Source organism: Malaclemys terrapin, chromosome 4 (assembly GCF_027887155.1).
Source record: "Malaclemys terrapin pileata isolate rMalTer1 chromosome 4, rMalTer1.hap1, whole genome shotgun sequence".
Taxonomy (NCBI): Eukaryota; Metazoa; Chordata; order Testudines; family Emydidae; genus Malaclemys; species Malaclemys terrapin.
Genome location: NC_071508.1, coordinates 27,152,220 through 27,171,217, shown reverse-complemented (window position 1 = coordinate 27,171,217; position 18,998 = coordinate 27,152,220). Strand labels below are relative to the sequence as shown.

The 18,998-nt window shown below is 53.8% G+C and overlaps 1 protein-coding gene across 1 annotated transcript in view; it reads right to left on the bottom strand.

Annotated features, from left to right (window-relative positions):
- Nucleotides 1-6,457: 6,457 nt before the first annotated feature.
- The window catches only part of SYT2 (synaptotagmin 2), a 197,784-nt gene continuing 185,243 nt past the window's right edge, over nt 6,458-18,998 (bottom strand). The window contains exons 8-10 of the mRNA XM_054024662.1: nt 18,441-18,558; nt 17,083-17,216; nt 6,458-14,192 (exon numbers count right to left, since the gene is read on the bottom strand). Coding sequence (XP_053880637.1) covers nt 13,986-14,192; nt 17,083-17,216; nt 18,441-18,558 — 459 coding nt within the window. The 3' untranslated portion in view covers nt 6,458-13,985. The remainder of the gene's footprint in view (nt 14,193-17,082; nt 17,217-18,440; nt 18,559-18,998) is intronic.

Here is an 18,998-nt window from a genome sequence, read left to right as displayed (position 1 = left end):
CGTCTCCTTCTCTTGTATCTCTCCCTTTTCCTTCCCTTCCACTTGGTTTCTCCCGGTTCCTCTTTCCACTGGAAATGTTCCTGCCACTTATGAGGTTTAAGAATTCGTCACAAGGCTGCATATATTTGGCTTAGGGAGCCAGCATGCTGGTTACAGGCTACTTTTGCTGGGGGTTTTCATACCATAGGTTAGCTACCTCTTCTGATATTGAGGTATTGGAGTGAACCCTGCAGTACTGCCAACCCCACATGCTCAAAAGTCATGAGCCAGGCCTCAGATATTTGAGATAAAAATAATTTTTCAGTGTCCATTTACCTTCTGTTTTCAGAACCTTTAGGGCATCCTATTTTCAAGCCTTTCTGTCCATGAAGGCTAGAAACAAAAGCTAAGCTGCTTGTGTGATCACAAGACGCCAGGAGCTTGGGCTTTAAAACAACAAATATCATGAGACTTCTGATAAAACTGCAAGAGTTGGCAATGCTGTCCACGTGCAGAGGTACTGCTGGGCCTGGGATCTCACCCTGGCCTGGAGGACTCTGGATATGTCTGCACTGCAGACACACCAGAGCTAGTTTTGATCTAGCTAGCTCCAATAACAGTAAAGCCGCAGCAGCATAGACTTCAGCACAGGCGGTCCAACCTTGTCCAGGATCCAGGGTACATCATACCTGCGTAGCTAGCCCGTCTGAAGTCCATGCTGCAGTGGCTTTGCTGCTGTTGGTATCCAAGGTGGCTAGACGACAGCTAGCCGAGGTATGTACATGCTGTGGTCAGACTCAAATTGCGGTGTTGACATCTGCGTGAAATACTCGGGTTGAAATCAGAGAAGCTTAACATGGGAAGTTGGTGGTGTGGTGACATATTGGGAAGAAACCTGCACGTTTTCATAGGCAAAAATAAAACTATTAAGTGATTTACTCCGATTGGCCCAGTTACTGGCAAAACCCATCAACATCAGAGTGTGATGTCTTTTCAGACGCTCACTGTCCATATGTGAAAAGTGTGATTTGTGAGACAAGGTGGGTGAGGTACTCTCTTATTGGACCCATTTCTGCTGGCGAGAGAGACAAGCTTTCAAGCTACACAGAGCTCTTCTGTGGGGCCGGGAAAGGTCCTCCAAGCGTTACAGCTCAATACAACATGGAACAGACACTGTCTGCATTGAGGCTCCTACCTCAGGCCTGAACGGTCAGGTCCCATTGACTTCCCCACCACTCTGTGAAGCCATTAGCAGCTGCGGGTGCTTGGCATTTCTGAAAATCAGGCTGCTTCTACTTAGCTGCCTAAATGTGGATGTCTAAATTTAGGTACCTAAATGCAAAAATGTTGCCCTCTGCCCAAGAGCGAGGGTGAGGTATAAGTGAAGGCCCTTCATTCCTTAGTAAGGTGAAAGGGGTAATCCCAACACAGTGACGGCTGTCTGGACTGTCTTCCTCCCACCTATTAATCAAGACAAGAAACACTGATGCTGTTGCCATGGGCTGAGCTTCAGCAGAGCGTGCGGGATCGAAGTGAGGTGGGGCTCGGGCTGCTCCTTCAGGCGTTCTCTCTCGCTTTCATCTTCATATGCCTCATTTGGAAGGAGAGTGAAGATATCCTGTGCCAGCCCTTGGGCAGCGACACACCTGATGAATCATGATTTGGATCAAGCTGTGTCTGGTGTTTTCCCTAAAAGCTGAGCCACATCTTGGGGGAGAAAATGCCTATGGGGACAGGTTGCTGCTGATGGGTTAAAACAATCATTGATCTGTAAAATGCATTGCTGTCCGGGTACCAATGCATCTGCAACATCCACTCAGTGCAGTGAACCTCTAGAGTAACTCCCCACGTGGCTTCTGTCTTTCTATTAAGGGGTTTGCTTTTTTTAAATTTCTGGTAACACCCAACTGAGATGAGGTCCTTGTGGTGGGTGCTGTACACATGAAATAGTCCCTGCCCCAGAGAATCTACACTCTCGAGAGGAGACAGGCCCAAGGTGGCAGAGACAAATTATCCTTGTGCTTAGGGTAATGTGAAGTTCATGACCATCAGGTGCATAACTATGGAAATTCCATGTACAGAAATAGACCAATCAACCCCCTTGGTTGGACCCACAATGGCCAATTTTTCCATTTTTAGCATTAATAAATGGGAACAGCCTGGCTGGTGTGAAAAGTGACCCCTGCTGTTTGCTACCTGTATTCAGTGCCTGTAAGTCTCATCCTGCAACTTGCAGCTATAGAACAATTGTTCAAAGCGTAGCAACGCGTGATGCAAAGTTAGCTGTCACGAATGGCTGCCTGCATTGGCTCTGTCACGGCGCATTGCCAGTCTCCCATCAGGCCAGGGCTTCCAGTGACCTTACCAAGAAGTGCTCAGCCTTGGTGCAAAAACTTCAAGCCACTGGACAGTGTCTAAATAGAGACACTCCAGGCTGCCTTTAAAAACGCTGGCCATGATCTGATTATTCTCTTGCAGTTGCCGGGGCTTGGAGCTCCATTGAGCTGTGTACCCCGCCAGCCAAGCCCTGCCCCAGACACGGTGCAGTTTAACAGCACGGAGGTGTGTATGGAAGGAAGTGTGCAAAACTGTCTTTGGGTTTTGCAGTAGCCCTGTGAGCATCTGACAGTCTAGAGTTGTAGCTGGGTTACCCGTCCCCACGGGATCTGAACATGCTTTGGGCACCCGGGATGCTCTACCAAGGAAGGGAGCAGAAAGCTCAGGATTTGTTTTCAAAAAACAAAACCGACATGAAGTGTGAACATTTACATTTAGGAAATGCACAAAGCAAAACCCTCCCCTAATATACAACAGCCCCCAGAGTGGGTCTGTAATGGGCAGCATCGTTCTGAGCCCCGACAGCTCTGGCTGCATTCAGGTGCAATCACTGCCTGGTTCTATTCCTTGAATCCAGTTCTTAAAAGCCCCTGGGAATTGGCAGCTGAGGAAATGACTAACAGTCTTTAAATAGGCTAATGACTTTCCTGTAACCATCCCGCTGGGGGCAGAAAAAGTAACTGCACCACAGAACCTGCTCTCCCCTCGTCCTTCCTGCAGGGTAACTGGGTGCTGAGCCTTGCGCTGCAGAATCAATGGCAGGGGCCTGATCTTCCCACCAAGTCAGATGCTTTTCTGTAACGAGGCCCCTTTCCCGTGTGGAGCGTGACTGTGCTGGAATCTGGCTTTGGGGGCTGGTACTCAGTGTGGGATAGTTTACCCCCTGCCAGGCTGGGGCTGTTGGAATCTCTCCTTTATGCTAGGACGGTTTGGTTTGATATCGTTAACATCTCCCCACTTCGCAGAGCTACTCTTCCTGTTCTAGACACCAATGTTCTAAGATGACAACGGTCATGACCACGTGAGCAAAGCTACTCGATGCATGGGTTTGTGCCAAGCCTCCCTTGGCTAGCAGGGGAGGGGCCTGGAAATTCAGCCCCTCAGCAGATGTTGGGGCTAGGAGGGTCCACTTGCTACTTGGGGGTCCTGCTATGGGTAGTACAGCAGAGTCACATCTGGATCCACGTTACACTGTCCTAAGGAGGCCTGAGCTAAATCTGAGTCCAACATCTTCACTCAAAGTAGCCCAGAGAGAGACTTCGCCAAACTTCAGCCATTCAGGCTGACATGTCTCTGGCAGGTGTCTTTCTCAGGCTGATTTTTTTTTTTAAGTTTCAGCTAAAACCGTTTCCAAGAACAAGTTTCTAAAATGAGACTAAGGAAAAATGGTTTTGCCCATGTGTTTCCATAACAAAAGAGTGTTTCATTGAGAAGTTCTAGCACTTCTATGCTTGGGAACAGGAACTTGTAATTGACCTTGTGGTTCGCCCTCCTGTCAGGGATGTGCCTTTTGCTCTCACCATGAAAATTAGACCAAGATCGAAGACTCCAAATAATCTTTCTCATGTGCTCATTAGAGACTTGTTCAGAGAATTTCTCTGTCAAACTAAAGATTCCACCTGTAGTGAGCGAGCTCCAGGGGCAACCTTAATTCTGCTACTTCCAAAATTCTGAGCATGTGACTTAGCAGCCTTGCTGTTCTCTTAAGGTAGTTTATTTGTGTCTCATCTGTAATTAAAGTGAGGAACTGCCACGGGAAGCCCACTAGCAGCCGGTATCGTGTGTGTCATGTCTGAAAGCTGAGCTACGTAAGCTACAGTGAACAATCTCCCCAGGACAACAGGCCTGGTGCCGCTTCATGGCATTGATCTCTAGAATGAATTCCATTTCCTGTGGGGGCCGTACACTGAAACATCGGCTCAGCTCCACTAGCTCGCACAGGCCCAGGCAGGAATTCCTGCCGCTACGCCTGTCTGGATCAAGAGCTCCATGGGGTGAGCTTATGAGCTTGGTTCTCCAGCAGCAGCTGTGCAGCCGAGTGGCAGAAACCCCTTTGCAGGCAATAAAGGGGGCTTGTGTTCCCCTTTTCTCTAGTTCTTGCTTTTCCCTCTGTGAATTCAGAATTCTCTGGGGTTGTCTCTCTCCCTAGCAGAGGGAGGGTTAATGGGAAGGAAGTGCTTTCCAGGGAGAGTAGCATGCACTGTATTAATTCATGGAAGAAAAGCAGCAGATATGTGGGCGGCAAGAGAAATCCTGCCTGGGAAACCCTCTGCAGTTAGTGGAGTGAGAGGAGACGCTCTGTGATGCAGGGAAGACATCAGAACCATCCTCCCCTCTGCCTGTTTCTCCGCTCTAGGGCTTCTGCCTGGAGCTGTAGTGGCCCCAGAGAATGCCCCAGTCCCTCCATCAGGGCTGGGAGACCCTCCGTTTTGCACATTCACTTGCACCCTGAGCTAATGTCCTGGGCTGCTCCCTTGCCCCATTGACCCTTTATTGCTTCCTGGCTCTAGGCTGCACTTTATGCAACGTGGGGTCTGTTTGGGCCCCTGGGGCTGCGAGCGCTGCTCCGTTAGCTGAAGTCAGCACACTGCAAGACACAAGTCCTGTACCTGTATCCACGTCTCTGCTCGCAGGGGAGAATGTTCTGGTGGCTGTAAGTGCAGCTCAGTTGGAAGCTGGGGTATTAAACACTCCAGCGAAGGCTCTTTTCTTCCCCATCAAGAGTCTCCTGAGTGCCTGCTGCCTTGTTCTTGCTGCATCTCTTTGTTTCAAGTTACCAGGTGTGGTGAGAGTTGCGATGTGGTTGCCCGCCATTGCTACACGTGGCCAGCAGGGGGAGACCACCCCCTAGCTCCAGTGCTCGGAGAGTTGGTTCAACTTGACTCCTGGCTACTGGGGCTTCAGTGAAACCAGGTGAGCAGACTCCAGCTCCTAGGGATCGTGTGTCCCTCTGTGTGTGCTGCACCATGCCCAGGGGGGCCCTGATCTTGCCTGGAGCTGCTGGGTGTTACCGCACTCAGAGTAGCCCATCACCTTCAGGCCCGCACCCTACACAGTTTGGAAGCTATAATTTCCTGCAGCTCTAACTGGCTCAGCACACACCCTGCCACTGGGCGTGGGGCTGTGGGGCTGGGTGGGGGAGGTGGCCAGGCAACCTGATTTTTTCCAGCCCCCTTATGGCTGCCCAGACAGACAAGATCTCAGGACCCTCATTCTGGGATTTCTCCCATACGCGGAGCCATCTGCAGCCCCACAGCACCAGCCATCCAGGAGCAGAGCCTGACTTTTGGGGCACTTGGAATGCAGCAAGTACCAGCTGCTTCCCATCTTCCTGCAGGGTTTTTTCATAGATTCCAAGGCTAGAAGGGACCACTGGTGGGTATCCAGTCTGACCCCCCGGCCCTAGGACTTCCCTGAGTTCATTCCTGTTTGAACTAGAGCAGATCCTTTAGAAAACCATCCAGCCCCTGCGAACTTTGGTAAATTGTTCTGACGGCGCCAAGTCTGTGCCTTGTTTCCAGTCCGAATGTGTTTAGCTTTTTTTTTTTTACTGTTTCTTTTAAACCTCCACAAACCAAACCTAGATCAATCTGTAAAAAGCTCCATGAGCTACTTGTACATTTGTTACTATCTCTGTGCCCACTGTCTCGACCATGAAACGAAACCTGTAAATCCTCAATAGTGGTGGGAGGGCCTGGATGGGACACAGGACTCGCCTGCTCCTAATATTTTCTCCGGTGTTTACTGGCTGTGGATTTCATTGCCACGCCCCAGAGCTGGGCGAAGGGGGGGGGGGTGGAGACGCAGCTGGGTTTGAGCCTGTTCTCTCCTCCAGCCCCTGTTTAGCTCTTTGATTCTCACCTCCTTCCTGCTTTCTCACTCCAGTGCTTGGACAACCACGCTGGAGCAGCAGGGCCTCTGAGACGCATGTTGCAAGGAAGAGCCCCAGCAGGCATCAGATTTGCATTTCCACTGGCTTACACTGCTGTGGGGCCCTGAGCTGCCCCTAGCGATCTCAGGGTGGGGGCAGAACCGCTCTGTGACCCCGGCTACAGGGCTGAGGCTGTTCCTCATTGCTCCAGCCCTGGGGTGCCCAGGGCCTAGCCGCGCTAACACAACAGGGACGCCCAGTTGCTGCTTTCAGCTCATTTCTTTAATAAGGAGACGGACATTGTTACAAAATAACAGTTTGACAATAGACACAGAAACAACAGAGTCCACACAAGGGGGGGCGGGGGGGTGTTAAAAGCAGTTTCCTGCCGGAATTCAGTGCTGCAGAGACGGGTGCACTGGGGGAGAGGCCAGGAAGGGGTTGAGAGCGGGATGATCTCAAGACTTGGGGGGGAGGGAGATTTGTATACAGACCCCTCAGGAGGAGGGGAGTGGAAGGAGGGGGCAGGAAGGCAGGACCCCACCCTGGCCCAGCCTGGTGCTTGAATGTCCAGATTTGAAGGCTGAGATCCCTTTCCTTCCCCAAGGCAGCAGAGCAGAGCCTGGTGGCTGTTACCCATGGGCCTGTGCTGGGGGGGCGGACACTGAAAGGGGACGTACCCCCTGTTGCCAGCAGGAATTTCCCAGCTTCTTGCAGCCGCGCATGCAGGGCGTGAAGGCCTGACATGGCCCCCACTCCCTCCCCCGGGTGAGCTGGCTTCCTCTTGCCTACAGCTCCCTCCCCTGCTGCTTGATCCCAAGACCCAGGCCGGCCGCAGCGTGCAGGGCAGGGCGGCCAGCCCTGCGTCCCCTGCTGGGCTCGCTCCGGGGCTGAGGACCGGGTCAGTCCTTTGCCTGCTGCAGCCTCGTGCGCTCTGGTTGATCTGTGCTGGGGCAGCAGCTCTCACTCCCCCTCTCGCCTGCCCAGCTCCCTTCCCCCATTGCTGCAGCTTTGGCCACATCTCCCATGAGCTGCTTCAGAGGGGCGAGGTTGGATTTGCTGCACCCCAGTCCTGGGGGGCTGCAGTGGGCACACACATCCATGGGGGTGAGGGGTACAGGGGCCATTCTGCTCTTCTCTGAGCTCCTGCACAGCACGAGACAGAGCATCCCTCTTAGGGGAACGTCCAGTCTGCATTGAAGCCTCTTAATGCACCAGGATCCCGGATCATCTGTCCCAATGGCAAACAATGTTCCCTGCTCTGAGTGCGGCTGATGGGTCCCAGGCCCCCAGCACAGCCAGCAACAGCTGTGTGGTTGCAACCCACTCCTGTCTCCCGGGTGGGGACGGGACTCGAGAGCTGGTTTAAATGTTACAACTCGGCCCCACCAATGGCAAGAACTGTCCCATCCGGCCCTGCTGTCCAGGGGCTGCCCTTGATCCAGAGGGGGGGTCGCCCTGCTCAGACAGAGTCCAAACTCTGCTCAGTCGCCCCAGTGCCCCTGGTTGGAGAGCCAGGGTCAGGAGCAATAGCAGGCCCGATCTCAGTCACAGGCGGCCAGTAATGCATCAGATTCTCTTGGGTCTCTCTCTGTCCCCTGAAGAAGCTCATGGCACAATGGACAGGACCTCGGGCTGCATCAGACTGGGGAGGGCTAGCACCGAGGAGCTCAGGCCATGCTTCTCTGCCAAAGGAGCTCCAGCATTTGCCCCTAGCATGTAACAAAGGGATCCCAGCGCTTCAAACTGTGCCAGTCCAAACCCACCTGTACGGGGCTCCAGCTTGGACGTAGCTGAAAGCCATGGTGAGGACTAACCTCCAGGCCATGGCAAAGGCTAGCGTCCTGAGCCAGCCCACCCCCAGGACGAGGGTTTGGGAGATCCTTAACAAAACACAGGGAGAGACGTTACCAAGAGGGGCCAGGAGGACACAGAGTATCACCTGTCGGCCCATCCCACTTGAGGATCCTGGCAGGCCGTGGTCTAATATGGCTTCTAAGTTTGCTTTGACAGTAAAATGCATCAGCACGGGACAGGACGCCAAAGCCACAATGTTGCCGCTACCTGGACATGGCATAAATTCAACAAGATACAGTTTTACACGTATAGATTACAAGACACACATGAAATTATCCCCCGTACTGGCTTGTTATTTACCCCGCAACTATTTGTGAATGGATCAGGCATGCTTTGTTCCTTATCATTTTTAATTGTTTTTTTTTTTTTTAATTGAAAATAAATGGCTATTGTTGAGCCTACTGACTTGGGCAATAAAGGTGGTTTTTTTAATAGGTCTTGCTCTGTCCTCTTGGGTAAAATAAATCCACTCACGCCACATTTTAAAAATGACTCTGCAGCCTGGGTGTGTCCTGCCCAATGGCTGAGGTGTAACAAAGTGTATGGAGTCTGCGCTAAGCATGCTGCTATTTACAGAGTGGTTATCTGGCATGCATTGTCACCAAGGTTGGCTGTTTGTAGCTAGCTATATAGATATGTAACTACATATACAAGAAGGGAGTTTGGATGAGGCTCAGATGGCTTGAGTATGTTGGGGTGGGGGAGCTTTTTCCCTTTTAAAAAAAAAAATTAAGTCACAGTTCCCACCGTCTCCTCCCCCCCCCCCCCACTTTTTAAACAGTCCAAGTTAAAAATGTGCCAAATTCAATAGTGCAGGACTCGATTCGGGGGGAGGGTGGGGTGCATTGTCCATTGCAGAGGAGTTGACGCCTGATAGAGGCCAGTGGAACAAGGAGCAAAATGGGAGGGGGAGAGGGTTGGTAGTGTCCCCCCTCCGCCCCCCCCCCCCCGGTGCCCCACTCACCAGTTGTGCCCTACACCAATCCTAAGCCGGGTATGTTGAATGCGCATTCTGCTCACCCAGTTATTCTTTCCTGCTCCCCCCAGTCCCATATATGATTGTTTTTTAACACCCTTAGTATTCTCTGTAATAATAAACTGAACACTAGGTCAGGCGGTGGTGGGCCACGGCATTAGAGGCTGATTTAAGGACCCCAACAATAGAAGTAAGTAGGATGGGGCAACAGGCCAAGGCCTGGTGTGAAAGCAGAGCCCGTTGGGTTTATTCGTCTGCTTGTGTCACAATCACAGAGCTCTGGTGTGTTTGTTCAGAAAACTCCCATTAACCTTTCACTGTCTTGGACCAGCTTTGCTTATGGACTGGAGGAGGTGGTAGATCTGTGTCTAGCGCAGGCAGACGCCCCCCCTCTCAGAAAAGGGAACACTCCTTAGATCATGCTTGTAACCCACTGAGGGCTGCTTTGCTCTTTCCCGTCCCGCAAAGGTAGCAGGAGCTCTGAGGCAGCCGGGTGCAGCGCTTAGACACTCTGCTGTGGGGAATCGCTGCCTCTGCTCCTTAGACCTCCTAGCCTTCGCCGTTGTGCAGCAAGGATGTACGATCAGCAATGAGGCTGGCTTGTGTTTAAAGCTCCTGTACGGAGGGCTCCCTCCTACAACGGTCCCCAAGCACCCTCAGCAGCCTCCTGGCTCTTAGAACTGGGACCAAACTTACTCTTCCCTAGTTACAGGTAGTAGGACTGCCCCACTGCCAGGCTCATGCGTGCACAGAGCTCTCCTGCTGATTAAATATTTAAGCTCCAGCAGGACTTAAAAGGTAAGGGGTTGGGTGTGTGTGTGGAGTGTACAACTAAAGGATCAATAACTGTCGGAGGGAAAGGATAGGGTGGAGAGGGGGTTGGGAGTGAAACATTCCCCAATTGTACTAGGGGGTAAGGGGTGTGAAACTGACAACTGCACAACCTAGACTCTCTGGGCACTGGTGAATTCCACCTCCTGTGCGGTGTCCCGGACTCTGTGCCACTGGCCCCACCAAAGCTTATGACTTCTGCTCTCCTCACACTCTTCCTACTCACAAAAATCTCATTTCAGCAGCTGCGTGGTGCTGCGGTCTGCTTCTCTAAACCACAAGCTGTGGGGCTGGAAAGCCTGGGTAGAGGCCAAAGCAGGAGCAGTCCCTCTGGTAAGTTTGCTAGTGGTGTGGGAAGACACTTCCATAGGCCAAGTCACGTTGCCAGGAAAACGTAGTTGGTAATCAGGGAGATTTGCAAGGATACTCCAGAGCTGGCTGTCACGGGGCTGCAGCGAGGTCCTTTAAGGGCTATTATGCAAAAGGTCCAGAATAAAACAGGACTGGACTCTCAGAAGAAAAGGAAGCTACTGAGTGGATGCACATCAGATGCTACTAGCCAATGCGCTGGTTCAACCAAAGCAAAGCCACTAACATTGAAGGCCTCTTAGAGCCGGTAAATGGGAAACTGGCTTGCTTGGTCTACTCCAGTACAGAGTGGACCGAATTGGGACGGGATGGTGGGTCCTCTTTGTTACCTCAGGAACCGCTGTAGTGGGGGCATGACGTGAGTCTGTTTCCGTATCAGATCCAGTCCTGGCCCATGAAAAGGAGGAGGTTGGGGGCTCAAGACATTCACTGCTCTTTGGGAGAGAGGGGGAATATGGCCTATATCTGGAAAGGCAAAGGAACTGGACTGGATTCATCAGCCAGACGGCCTTGTGGTAAGCAGCAGATACCTTGGCCTTTGGGGCACCTTTGGTCCTTGTTTGGAATGGATTCAGTCTCTCTCTTAGCCAACGTACTTCCTCTCTTAGCTGTGTATGATGCTGGAAGGGGGTGAGAGAGCACTTCCCTTCCCCTCTGACCTCCCGGGCCAGCTACTCACCCATCCCACGGGCACCAATGACTGAGATTATCTCAAGGGGTTTCATGGCGAAGCCAGACACTCAGTGTTTCAGCTGGCTCTCACCCTGGGTGTGCTCCTGGCTAGCGTTTACCAGGCTTCCTGTTAGCCCACAACTCCCCACTGCCCCAGACTTTATAGCAACTCGGGGCCCTGAGACAGGCTCAAATGCCCTTTTTCCTCTCAGCCCAATGCCTAGTTAACACTATGACATGGGACCGCTTCAACAGGGCAGAGCGTGAGCGCCAGAACCTCAAGGCCTGGCTTCCCCCAGGGTTAGGCTCGGGCCATGGAGAGTGGGAGAGCCAAGTTTGAGGCTGACTCAGAGTTAGTTGATGGCAGCTTTTGCTGGAGCGTCCCAGCCTCTGGGCTGTGTTGGAGGGGTGGTGCTGCCTGGTGTGAAAAGACTGGGGCAAGGTCTCGTTTGTGCCAGGAAGCAAAGCACTGCAGGCACATGCCCCCATATAAGAGTGCTGCCCAGGCTCAGGCAGTCTAGACAATTTCATACACACATATCGAGGTAGGGACTTAAACCTGACACTCATACAGCCCAGCTGAGGGCCACTACTACCGGGCTAGAAAGTCAACTGCTTGTGCTGGGTCTCTGGCCCAGTGTCAACGGGGGAGATTGACAGTGCCCAGCTAGGCAATTCTCTCTGGCCCGGGGGTTAAGGCCCAAGCTGGGGTGTGGGAGAGCCTGGTCCCAGTGCCCTACTCCCTTGGCAGGGCCAGAAAGGTGGGGCTCTGGCTGTGTTAGCTACTGGTGGAGTGCCCCACTGGCAGAGTTTATAGCCACAACATTTCTATGAGACAACTGTGTTTCGGGCACAGACGCTATTCTCTGAAGCGACCCACCTGGTTTGAGATGCTCGCTGCCTCCACAGCACTCAGCGGGCACCCTAGCAAACTCCCATCCTGCCCATGCCTGGTAAATCATCTAACCACGGGCCTAGCGAGGGACTTCCTCACAGCTCCCTTGTTTCTCTGTGGAGCCCAATACCTATAACTATAAAGTGTAACAACTTCACCAGGGGAGATTAAGACCTTTCTGCTGTGAGTTCCCCTGTAGCCCTCTGGTTATGCTCTGCAGCTGGGATATAGGCAAGCCTGGTTTGAGGCTGCATCCTGACTCAGAGGGAGGAGGTCTGGTTTTACTTTTAATTAAATATTAATTGGCCCACATCCCAAGGACTTGTTTAAACCCCCTACCTTTCCCAGGAAGACAATGGCTCCTGCAAAGGAGACGGGATTTAAACAAAGACACACACACACACACCCAGTCACCTGGGAGAGAGGAAATCCCTGTCCAAACCCCTCCTTAGGGGGCCGAGGGGAGACTGGCACTAGGCTCCCCCACAACACAGGCAAGTACCCTAACCACTGGACTACAGCGCGCTCCTAACCCTTGGGTGGGCCCACCTAATACTGAATGGAAGTGGCCTAGCGTCAACAGGCAAGGACAAGGATAAGAGCACTTAACCGACTCTTCCTCTCAGCAAGCAGAGGCAGGAACTGACCCAGCATGTCCAGGTCTGGCTCCAGGGTTTTTGCTGCCCCAAGCGGCGGAAAAAACAAATAAACCGTGATCGCGATCCGCGGCAGCTCCACCGCGCCGCTTTCTTCTTCGGCGGCAGGTCCTTCCCTCCGAGAGGGACCGAGGGACCCTCTGCCGAATTGCCGCCTAAGAGCCCGACGTGCCGCCCCAAGCACCTGCTTGCTCAGCTGGTGCCTGGAGCCAGCCCTGAGCATGTCCAACATCTCAGGGGCTGGCCCAGACCCCTGAGCTAGAGGCAGCTTCTGACTTTGCTTGGCCCCAGTAACAGTTAATTAACGTGGAACAGCTTCAAGCGGCAGGCTGGAGCAAGCTCTCTCATCACAGCGCCACATTTGAGCAGCTCACTGCATAGGTCACATGCAGCCATACGGGTAGAAACACTGGGGGGGATTTGCACCTGCCTCACTAACACCCCAGCTCCACCCTCTCGCCTTAAGTTCTGAAGACCTTGTACCTTAAACCCTCCCCGGGACGTATCTGGCTCTGGACACGCATCTTCAGAAGATGTACAGTAGTGCAATGCGTGATGGGACATGTATGCAACTCCTCCCAGAGTTGCTTGCATTTAAGACGTCGTTTAGCCTACACGGATGGCTTTAAGCAGCCATTTTGGTAAATCAACCTAGATTCTTCTTGATTGGGTGGGCCCGTCTCAAGTCCAGCTGCTACTGTAAGCCTGCCTCGCAATGGTCATTTGCATAAATATCCCATGATGCTGTTTTTCAAAACCAAGACTCTCTTGTGCTCTGTCCTGCACTGAGATTGGAATTGTGAATGTTCAGTTATCAAAGACATGCACCCGCGGTGTAACCGCTCCCCTTCTCTGGCAATCACATGGGGAGCTGCAAGGTTCAATACCCTACCTAGCTGCCACAGGGTGGCAATAGCCCAGGGTCTATATGCCCAGCAATGCACCTGTCGCACCAGAAGAAACTAAACCTTAAGATGTTTGATGGAGCCTTGGACGTTCCAGTCCCAACGCGGCTGCCCTCTCGCTTCTCTGGGCGGCTGATGGGAGTCAAAGCAGTCGTACGAAGACACCCAGATGTTCATCACAGCTCTTCTCCACCGACCCGCCTAGTCCAGCTGTACGTATCCCCAAAGCAAGCACAGTGTATCTGGTCAACTCACATTTTCAGGCTCAGCTGTCACCTTAGCACAATGTTTGAAGGTCCCAGTGTAAAACCGAAGAGAAAGGAAGACTATGTCCTGCCACGGCCTGGCGCCTCTGGGACCTACGGCAGAAGCTGGCTTTACGCTTCAAAGAACAGCACGTAGAAACGATGAGACATGCAGCGGAAGGAAGCGACTTTGCAGAATGAAAAGAACCATCCCTGTCTTTAACCATTTCCCGTGACAGCACTCAGGACTGTCTGGAAACCCTTCCACAGTCACCAAAGGGTAGTGCAGCTTAAAACAAAATGGAAGCAAAAACCAAAGGTTACATAACTGAGGTATCGATAGCTCTGGGTCGCTTAGAATGTCCGTAGGTTATGCTGGGCTATGGAGCTTCCTATTTGTTCTTCCCGAGCGATGCGTCCACCTCTTCTTCCGGCTTCAGGGAGTGCCACTGGGCGATGGGCCGCCTGGGGTTAGCCAGCATGTCGGACCAATGCCGCAGCTCCGTGCCACTGGCGTTGGAGCCAACAAATACTTTGCCGATGGCTTCATTCTTCCCCAGCTTGTCGTAATCCAGGACGGTGATCACCACCTGCACTTTCTGGGGTACACAGAAATGCTGTGTTATTAGCAACATCGCAGCAGCAAAATGGCCTGATGCCACTGAGAACCCAGTGAGAATCTATTGTAGACAAGATTCCCCTGTCCATCATTGGACAGGCTGGGAGACGGGTACCAGCCTGTCCAATGATGCCTGATGGATCTGAGCACCTGTTCCCATGGGAATCATGTTCCCAACTCCCCCAGGCAGCTAGGCAAAGCTCAGCCTGTATCTTCAGACAGCTCTCCCTTCTCATTTTAGGGGCAATGGATATTAAAGGGGCAGGTCTGTCCTGAAAAGGGGCTATGTAATATTGACAGAACATCTGGTCCCCATGTCCGAATTTAGCTTCTGAAGCAAGTTCTTCCTCTTCCTCGAGCTAGGCAAAGCCGATGCAGCTAAGGGCTTATCCACACCCAAATGTTGCACCATTTTAACTCCACTGGAACAGTTAGTGATACAAACCCCGTAGCATGGATGCCGTGATAACAATATAAAGGTGCTAATACCAGCATCGCTAAACCTGTAGGCTGGGTGAAGACACCTTTATACCAGAGTAACTGCACCCATCCTACGGCTTGTGCTGGTATAACTAGTTCAGTAAAAAAAAAAAAATCGCACTCAGCAGAGTTATACCGGGCCACACGCTGGTGGAGAGCAGGCCTGCGCTCCCATTGGTTGCACTCTGCACACCATTACAAGTGACATGGCTGCAGCAGGGAAGGGTGTCACTGAGGTCAGAGCACGATGGGACCAGGGCTGTGCTGGGGGCCTCAGGGGCAGTGTGTGAAGGGGATGGGGCTGTGCAGGGGTCACTAGTGAAGGGCCTGGTGCTGTTATGGGGTTCACCAAGGCCAGTGAAGGGGCCAGAACCGCCTGGGGGCTGCCGAGGGCAGAGTGCAGTGGGCACAGTGGTCTCCAAGGGCAGCAGATGAAAAGACCAGGGCCACGTGGCGGTCACCGAGGGCAGTGGGGATGGGGGTCACCAATGGCCTCATTTGCCCAGAAGAGCCTTTCATTACAGGCGATGAAGCAAGAGGAGAAAAGGACCCAGCTTGACTTGCTTAGGGTCCTAAAAATGTATGTAGGTGCTTAGCTTTAGGTCCCTCCTTTGAGCCATTTGGCCTCAGATCCCAGACTTGGGGGTTTGCAAGGCTGGCAGGCCAGGAGAAAACCCAACTTTCTGCGTGGAACCTGGGCAGGCCGGCCCTGGAGCAGCTGAGAGACAATAGCATAGGGCCTCTACTCTAGCCGTGCTTTGATCAGCACCCGTGTCTTTGTCTCACTAGCTCTGCCCCTCCGCACTCTGGCTGCCGTTAGCACAGGTTATTTCTGAAGGTGGTGATGGACCTTATTGGCAGGAGTAACCCATGCTGCAGGGGGCTAAGGACTAGTGGTTGTAATTTGCAACAAGGGGGTTCATTTGCAGAGCTATGGAGCAGCCACAGCTTCGGCCGAGGCCAATGGGAGCTCCAGGCGCCCAATGACTCTAACATTCAGGCCCCAGTGATAGTGGTAGCATTTGCCCAGCGTAGTTCCTGGCTTTCTATGCTGCCTCTTGCGTTCAAAGCATCCACCCTCATTACAGAGCAGGGACACGTCCGTCTGGAGGAGCTGAGCTCCTGCTCAGAACTAGCATGTATGAAATGCTGGCTCCCATCTCTCCATCTCCTCCGCTGCTCAGGGGGTGGAAGTGTCTAGATCAGGGGCAGGCAAACTTTTTGGCCTGAGGGCCACATCGGGTTTCTGAAATTGTATGGAGGGCCGGTTAGTGGAGGCTGTGCCTCCCCAAACAGCCAGGCGTGGCCCGGCCCTGCCCCCTATCCGACACCCCCCGCCCCCGCTTCTCGCCCCCTGACGACCTCTCTGGGACTCCTGCCCCATCCACTCTTCCCTGTCCCCTGCCGTCCAATCCACCCCCCCGGGACTCTGCCCCATCCAACCACCCCTTCTCCCTGTCCCCTGACCGCCCCCGAAACCCCTGCTCCTGACTGCCCCTCGCTGCCCCATCTAACCCCTCCTCCTTCCTGACTGCCCTCCCAGAACTCCCGCCACCATTCAACCCCCGTTTCCTGCCCTCTGACCGCACTAACTCCATCCACACACTCCGCCCCCTGACCACCACCCCAAACTCCCCTGCCCTCTATCCAACCCCCCTGCTCCCTGCCCCCTTACCTGGAGCACTGGTGGCTGGCGGCGCTACAGCTGCGCCGCCCAGAGCACCAGGACAGGCAGCCACGCCGCCCAGCTGGAGTCAGCCACGCCACCGCGCAGCACAGAGCACCGGGTCAGGCAGCCGCGCCGCCCAGCTGGAGTCAGCCACGCCACCGCGCAGCACAGAGCACCGGGTCAGGCAGCCGCGCCGCCCAGCTGGAGTCAGCCACGCCACCGCGCAGCACAGAGCACCGGGTCAGGCAGCCGCGCCGCCCAGCTGGAGTCAGCCACGCCACCGCGCAGCATAGAGCACCGGGTCAGGCAGCCGCGCCGCCCAGCTGGAGTCAGCCACGCCACCGCGCAGCACAGAGCACCGGGTCAGGCAGCCGCGCCGCCCAGTTGGAGTCAGCCACGCCACCGCGCAGCATAGAGCACCGGTCAGGCTGTGGCTCTGCAAGAGCATTGCGCCGGCGGCACGGCAAGCTGAGGCTGCAGAGGAGGGAGAACAGCAGTGGAGGGGCCGGGGGCCAGCAGGAGGGTCCCGCAGGCAGTAGTTTGCCCACCTCTGGTCTAGATTATCTGAAGGCTGGGTGGTCACCTTATATGGGTGGATGTCATGGGGGAAGGGTCTGATCCCTCCAATCAGAGGATCTCAACTCAGTCATGTGAGCTGTCACTCACCCGTCTCTATGCCCCCACCCCAAACCTCCCAAGACGAGAATTTCGGCTCAGGAACCTGTATCTGCTCAAAGGGGATCTCGAAGCTGAAGGACTCATTGAAGTAAGGGTTCAGGGTCTTCTTCTTCACAGTGGTCTTCTTCTTCTTCAGCCTCTTGCCATTCTGCATCAGGTGGATCTTCACATACGGATCTGCAGGGAGAGCCCAAAGCGGGAGAGGTCAGAGCCAGCCTTACCTGTGGGCATACAGGAGCACAGAGACTGTAGAGGGCAGGGTAGCCAAGCTGGGTTTATCTGTGACTCGGGGGTATGAGCTGCAGAGTGCATCATGCAATGTAGCGACCTGCTGTCAAATCAGGAGTGGGTGGGAACAATAAGCACACCCCATTTCTCTATCTGGCTACTGTTAAGTACCTACATGGAGGGAAGATACCTGAGAGCACAGGGCTCTTCAATCTAGCAGACAGCTCGGGTCCTGCCAGGAAGACGGGCAGCCGTGATGGAAGCCGTACCCGTCGCAGCTGCTCCTGAACGACCACTTGGGCTTGATTCCTGTGTCTCAGGAACTCCTTGACCCCAGAGTGAGCCGTGTCCATGTTCCTTTGTACTGGGGTCAGTGCATACACAGGCAATGGGGAGCCCAGCCCCACAGAAAGTCAAAGGGCACACAGGGAGCAAGACCCGCTCCCTCCCTTGGGGGGCTGGGGGGCAGCCACCCGCGGAGATGATGGCCTCAAGACAATAAGATGAAGGCTACTGGAGCATTGTTTTGCAGAGGGAGCTCTCTGACCCTCTGTTCCTAAAGCTCATGCTTCAAGCCAGTCGCCTGCAGGCGTCAGGGAGGAATTCCCCCCCCCCCTCCATGTATGCAGGGGAGTGGTCTCCGTCCTTTGAAGCAGCAAGGATGGCCATGGCTGGAGAAGGGACATTGGGTGGGGTAAGCCAGGGCTCTGAGCTGGCATCGATCATTCTCTCACTCAGGTGCTTGACTTCAGCGTGTGGGTCACTTGCCAGGATTATCTGGGTCTCTCTCACATAATCAGTTCCCTGCCATTGCAGGGGCCTCGCGCACTGGTGCATCTCAGTCCCGCCTGTTCTCTGTCGGTGGTACAACAGTCTAGTCTCCTCTGGGCTGGAACACTTTGAGCTAATTTCGGTTGTTGGGTTTAAGGTGGGGGTGCTGGGTGGTCTGTGAGATACAGGAGCTCAGACTAGATGATCTGTGTGGTCCCTTCTGGCCTTAAGATGTATGACTCCATAACCCCACCGGACACAGCTCTCAGCACCTGGGTTTCTGATTTAAAGGCTGAGCCCTGGGCAGGAATTCTGCCTGGGGGAGGTTAGTCAGCAGCAGGATTGGGCTGGTGTGCGAGAACAGGAGCACCATCTGGTGCTGGAAGGTGGCTCTGCTCTTACCTGAGAGACCCCCGACATCCATCTTTTTCAGGTTCTTGGCTTCCAGGATGCAGACGGTGAGTTTCCCGGCGGTGGGCACGTACCGTAGCGAGATGCAGATATCTCCCAGCTTTTCTGGCTGTGGAGCAAGGGGGAAAGCAGAGGTCAGTGCTTTTCCGTGCCCTGGTATCCTGGGATATTTGCACTGAGAATCAATCCCTCGGGAAACCATGGGAGGAGATCCAAGAACCCCTTCACCCATCGAGCTAGCCCCTGCACTGGACACCACACTGCATCACTGGTGCAGGCTGGCAGGAGGTCCATGACAGTGCCAGTCCCCAGCTGGTGGGAGAGGCCAGATCAGTTCTAGCAGTTTTTACCAGACTTAAGGCAGGGCTTTTGCACAAGGAAGACACCTTGCCGTGGACAGTGAGACCTGAGTTCTGTGCAGGTCTCAGGGTACAGCCAAAGCCCATGTTAAATTGGGGGTTCTCCCCATTACTAGGCCCCCCAGCTCAACATGAACTGACACACAGAGTAGTATTTACCAGCTCCTGCAGTCAGACCACTGTACCAACA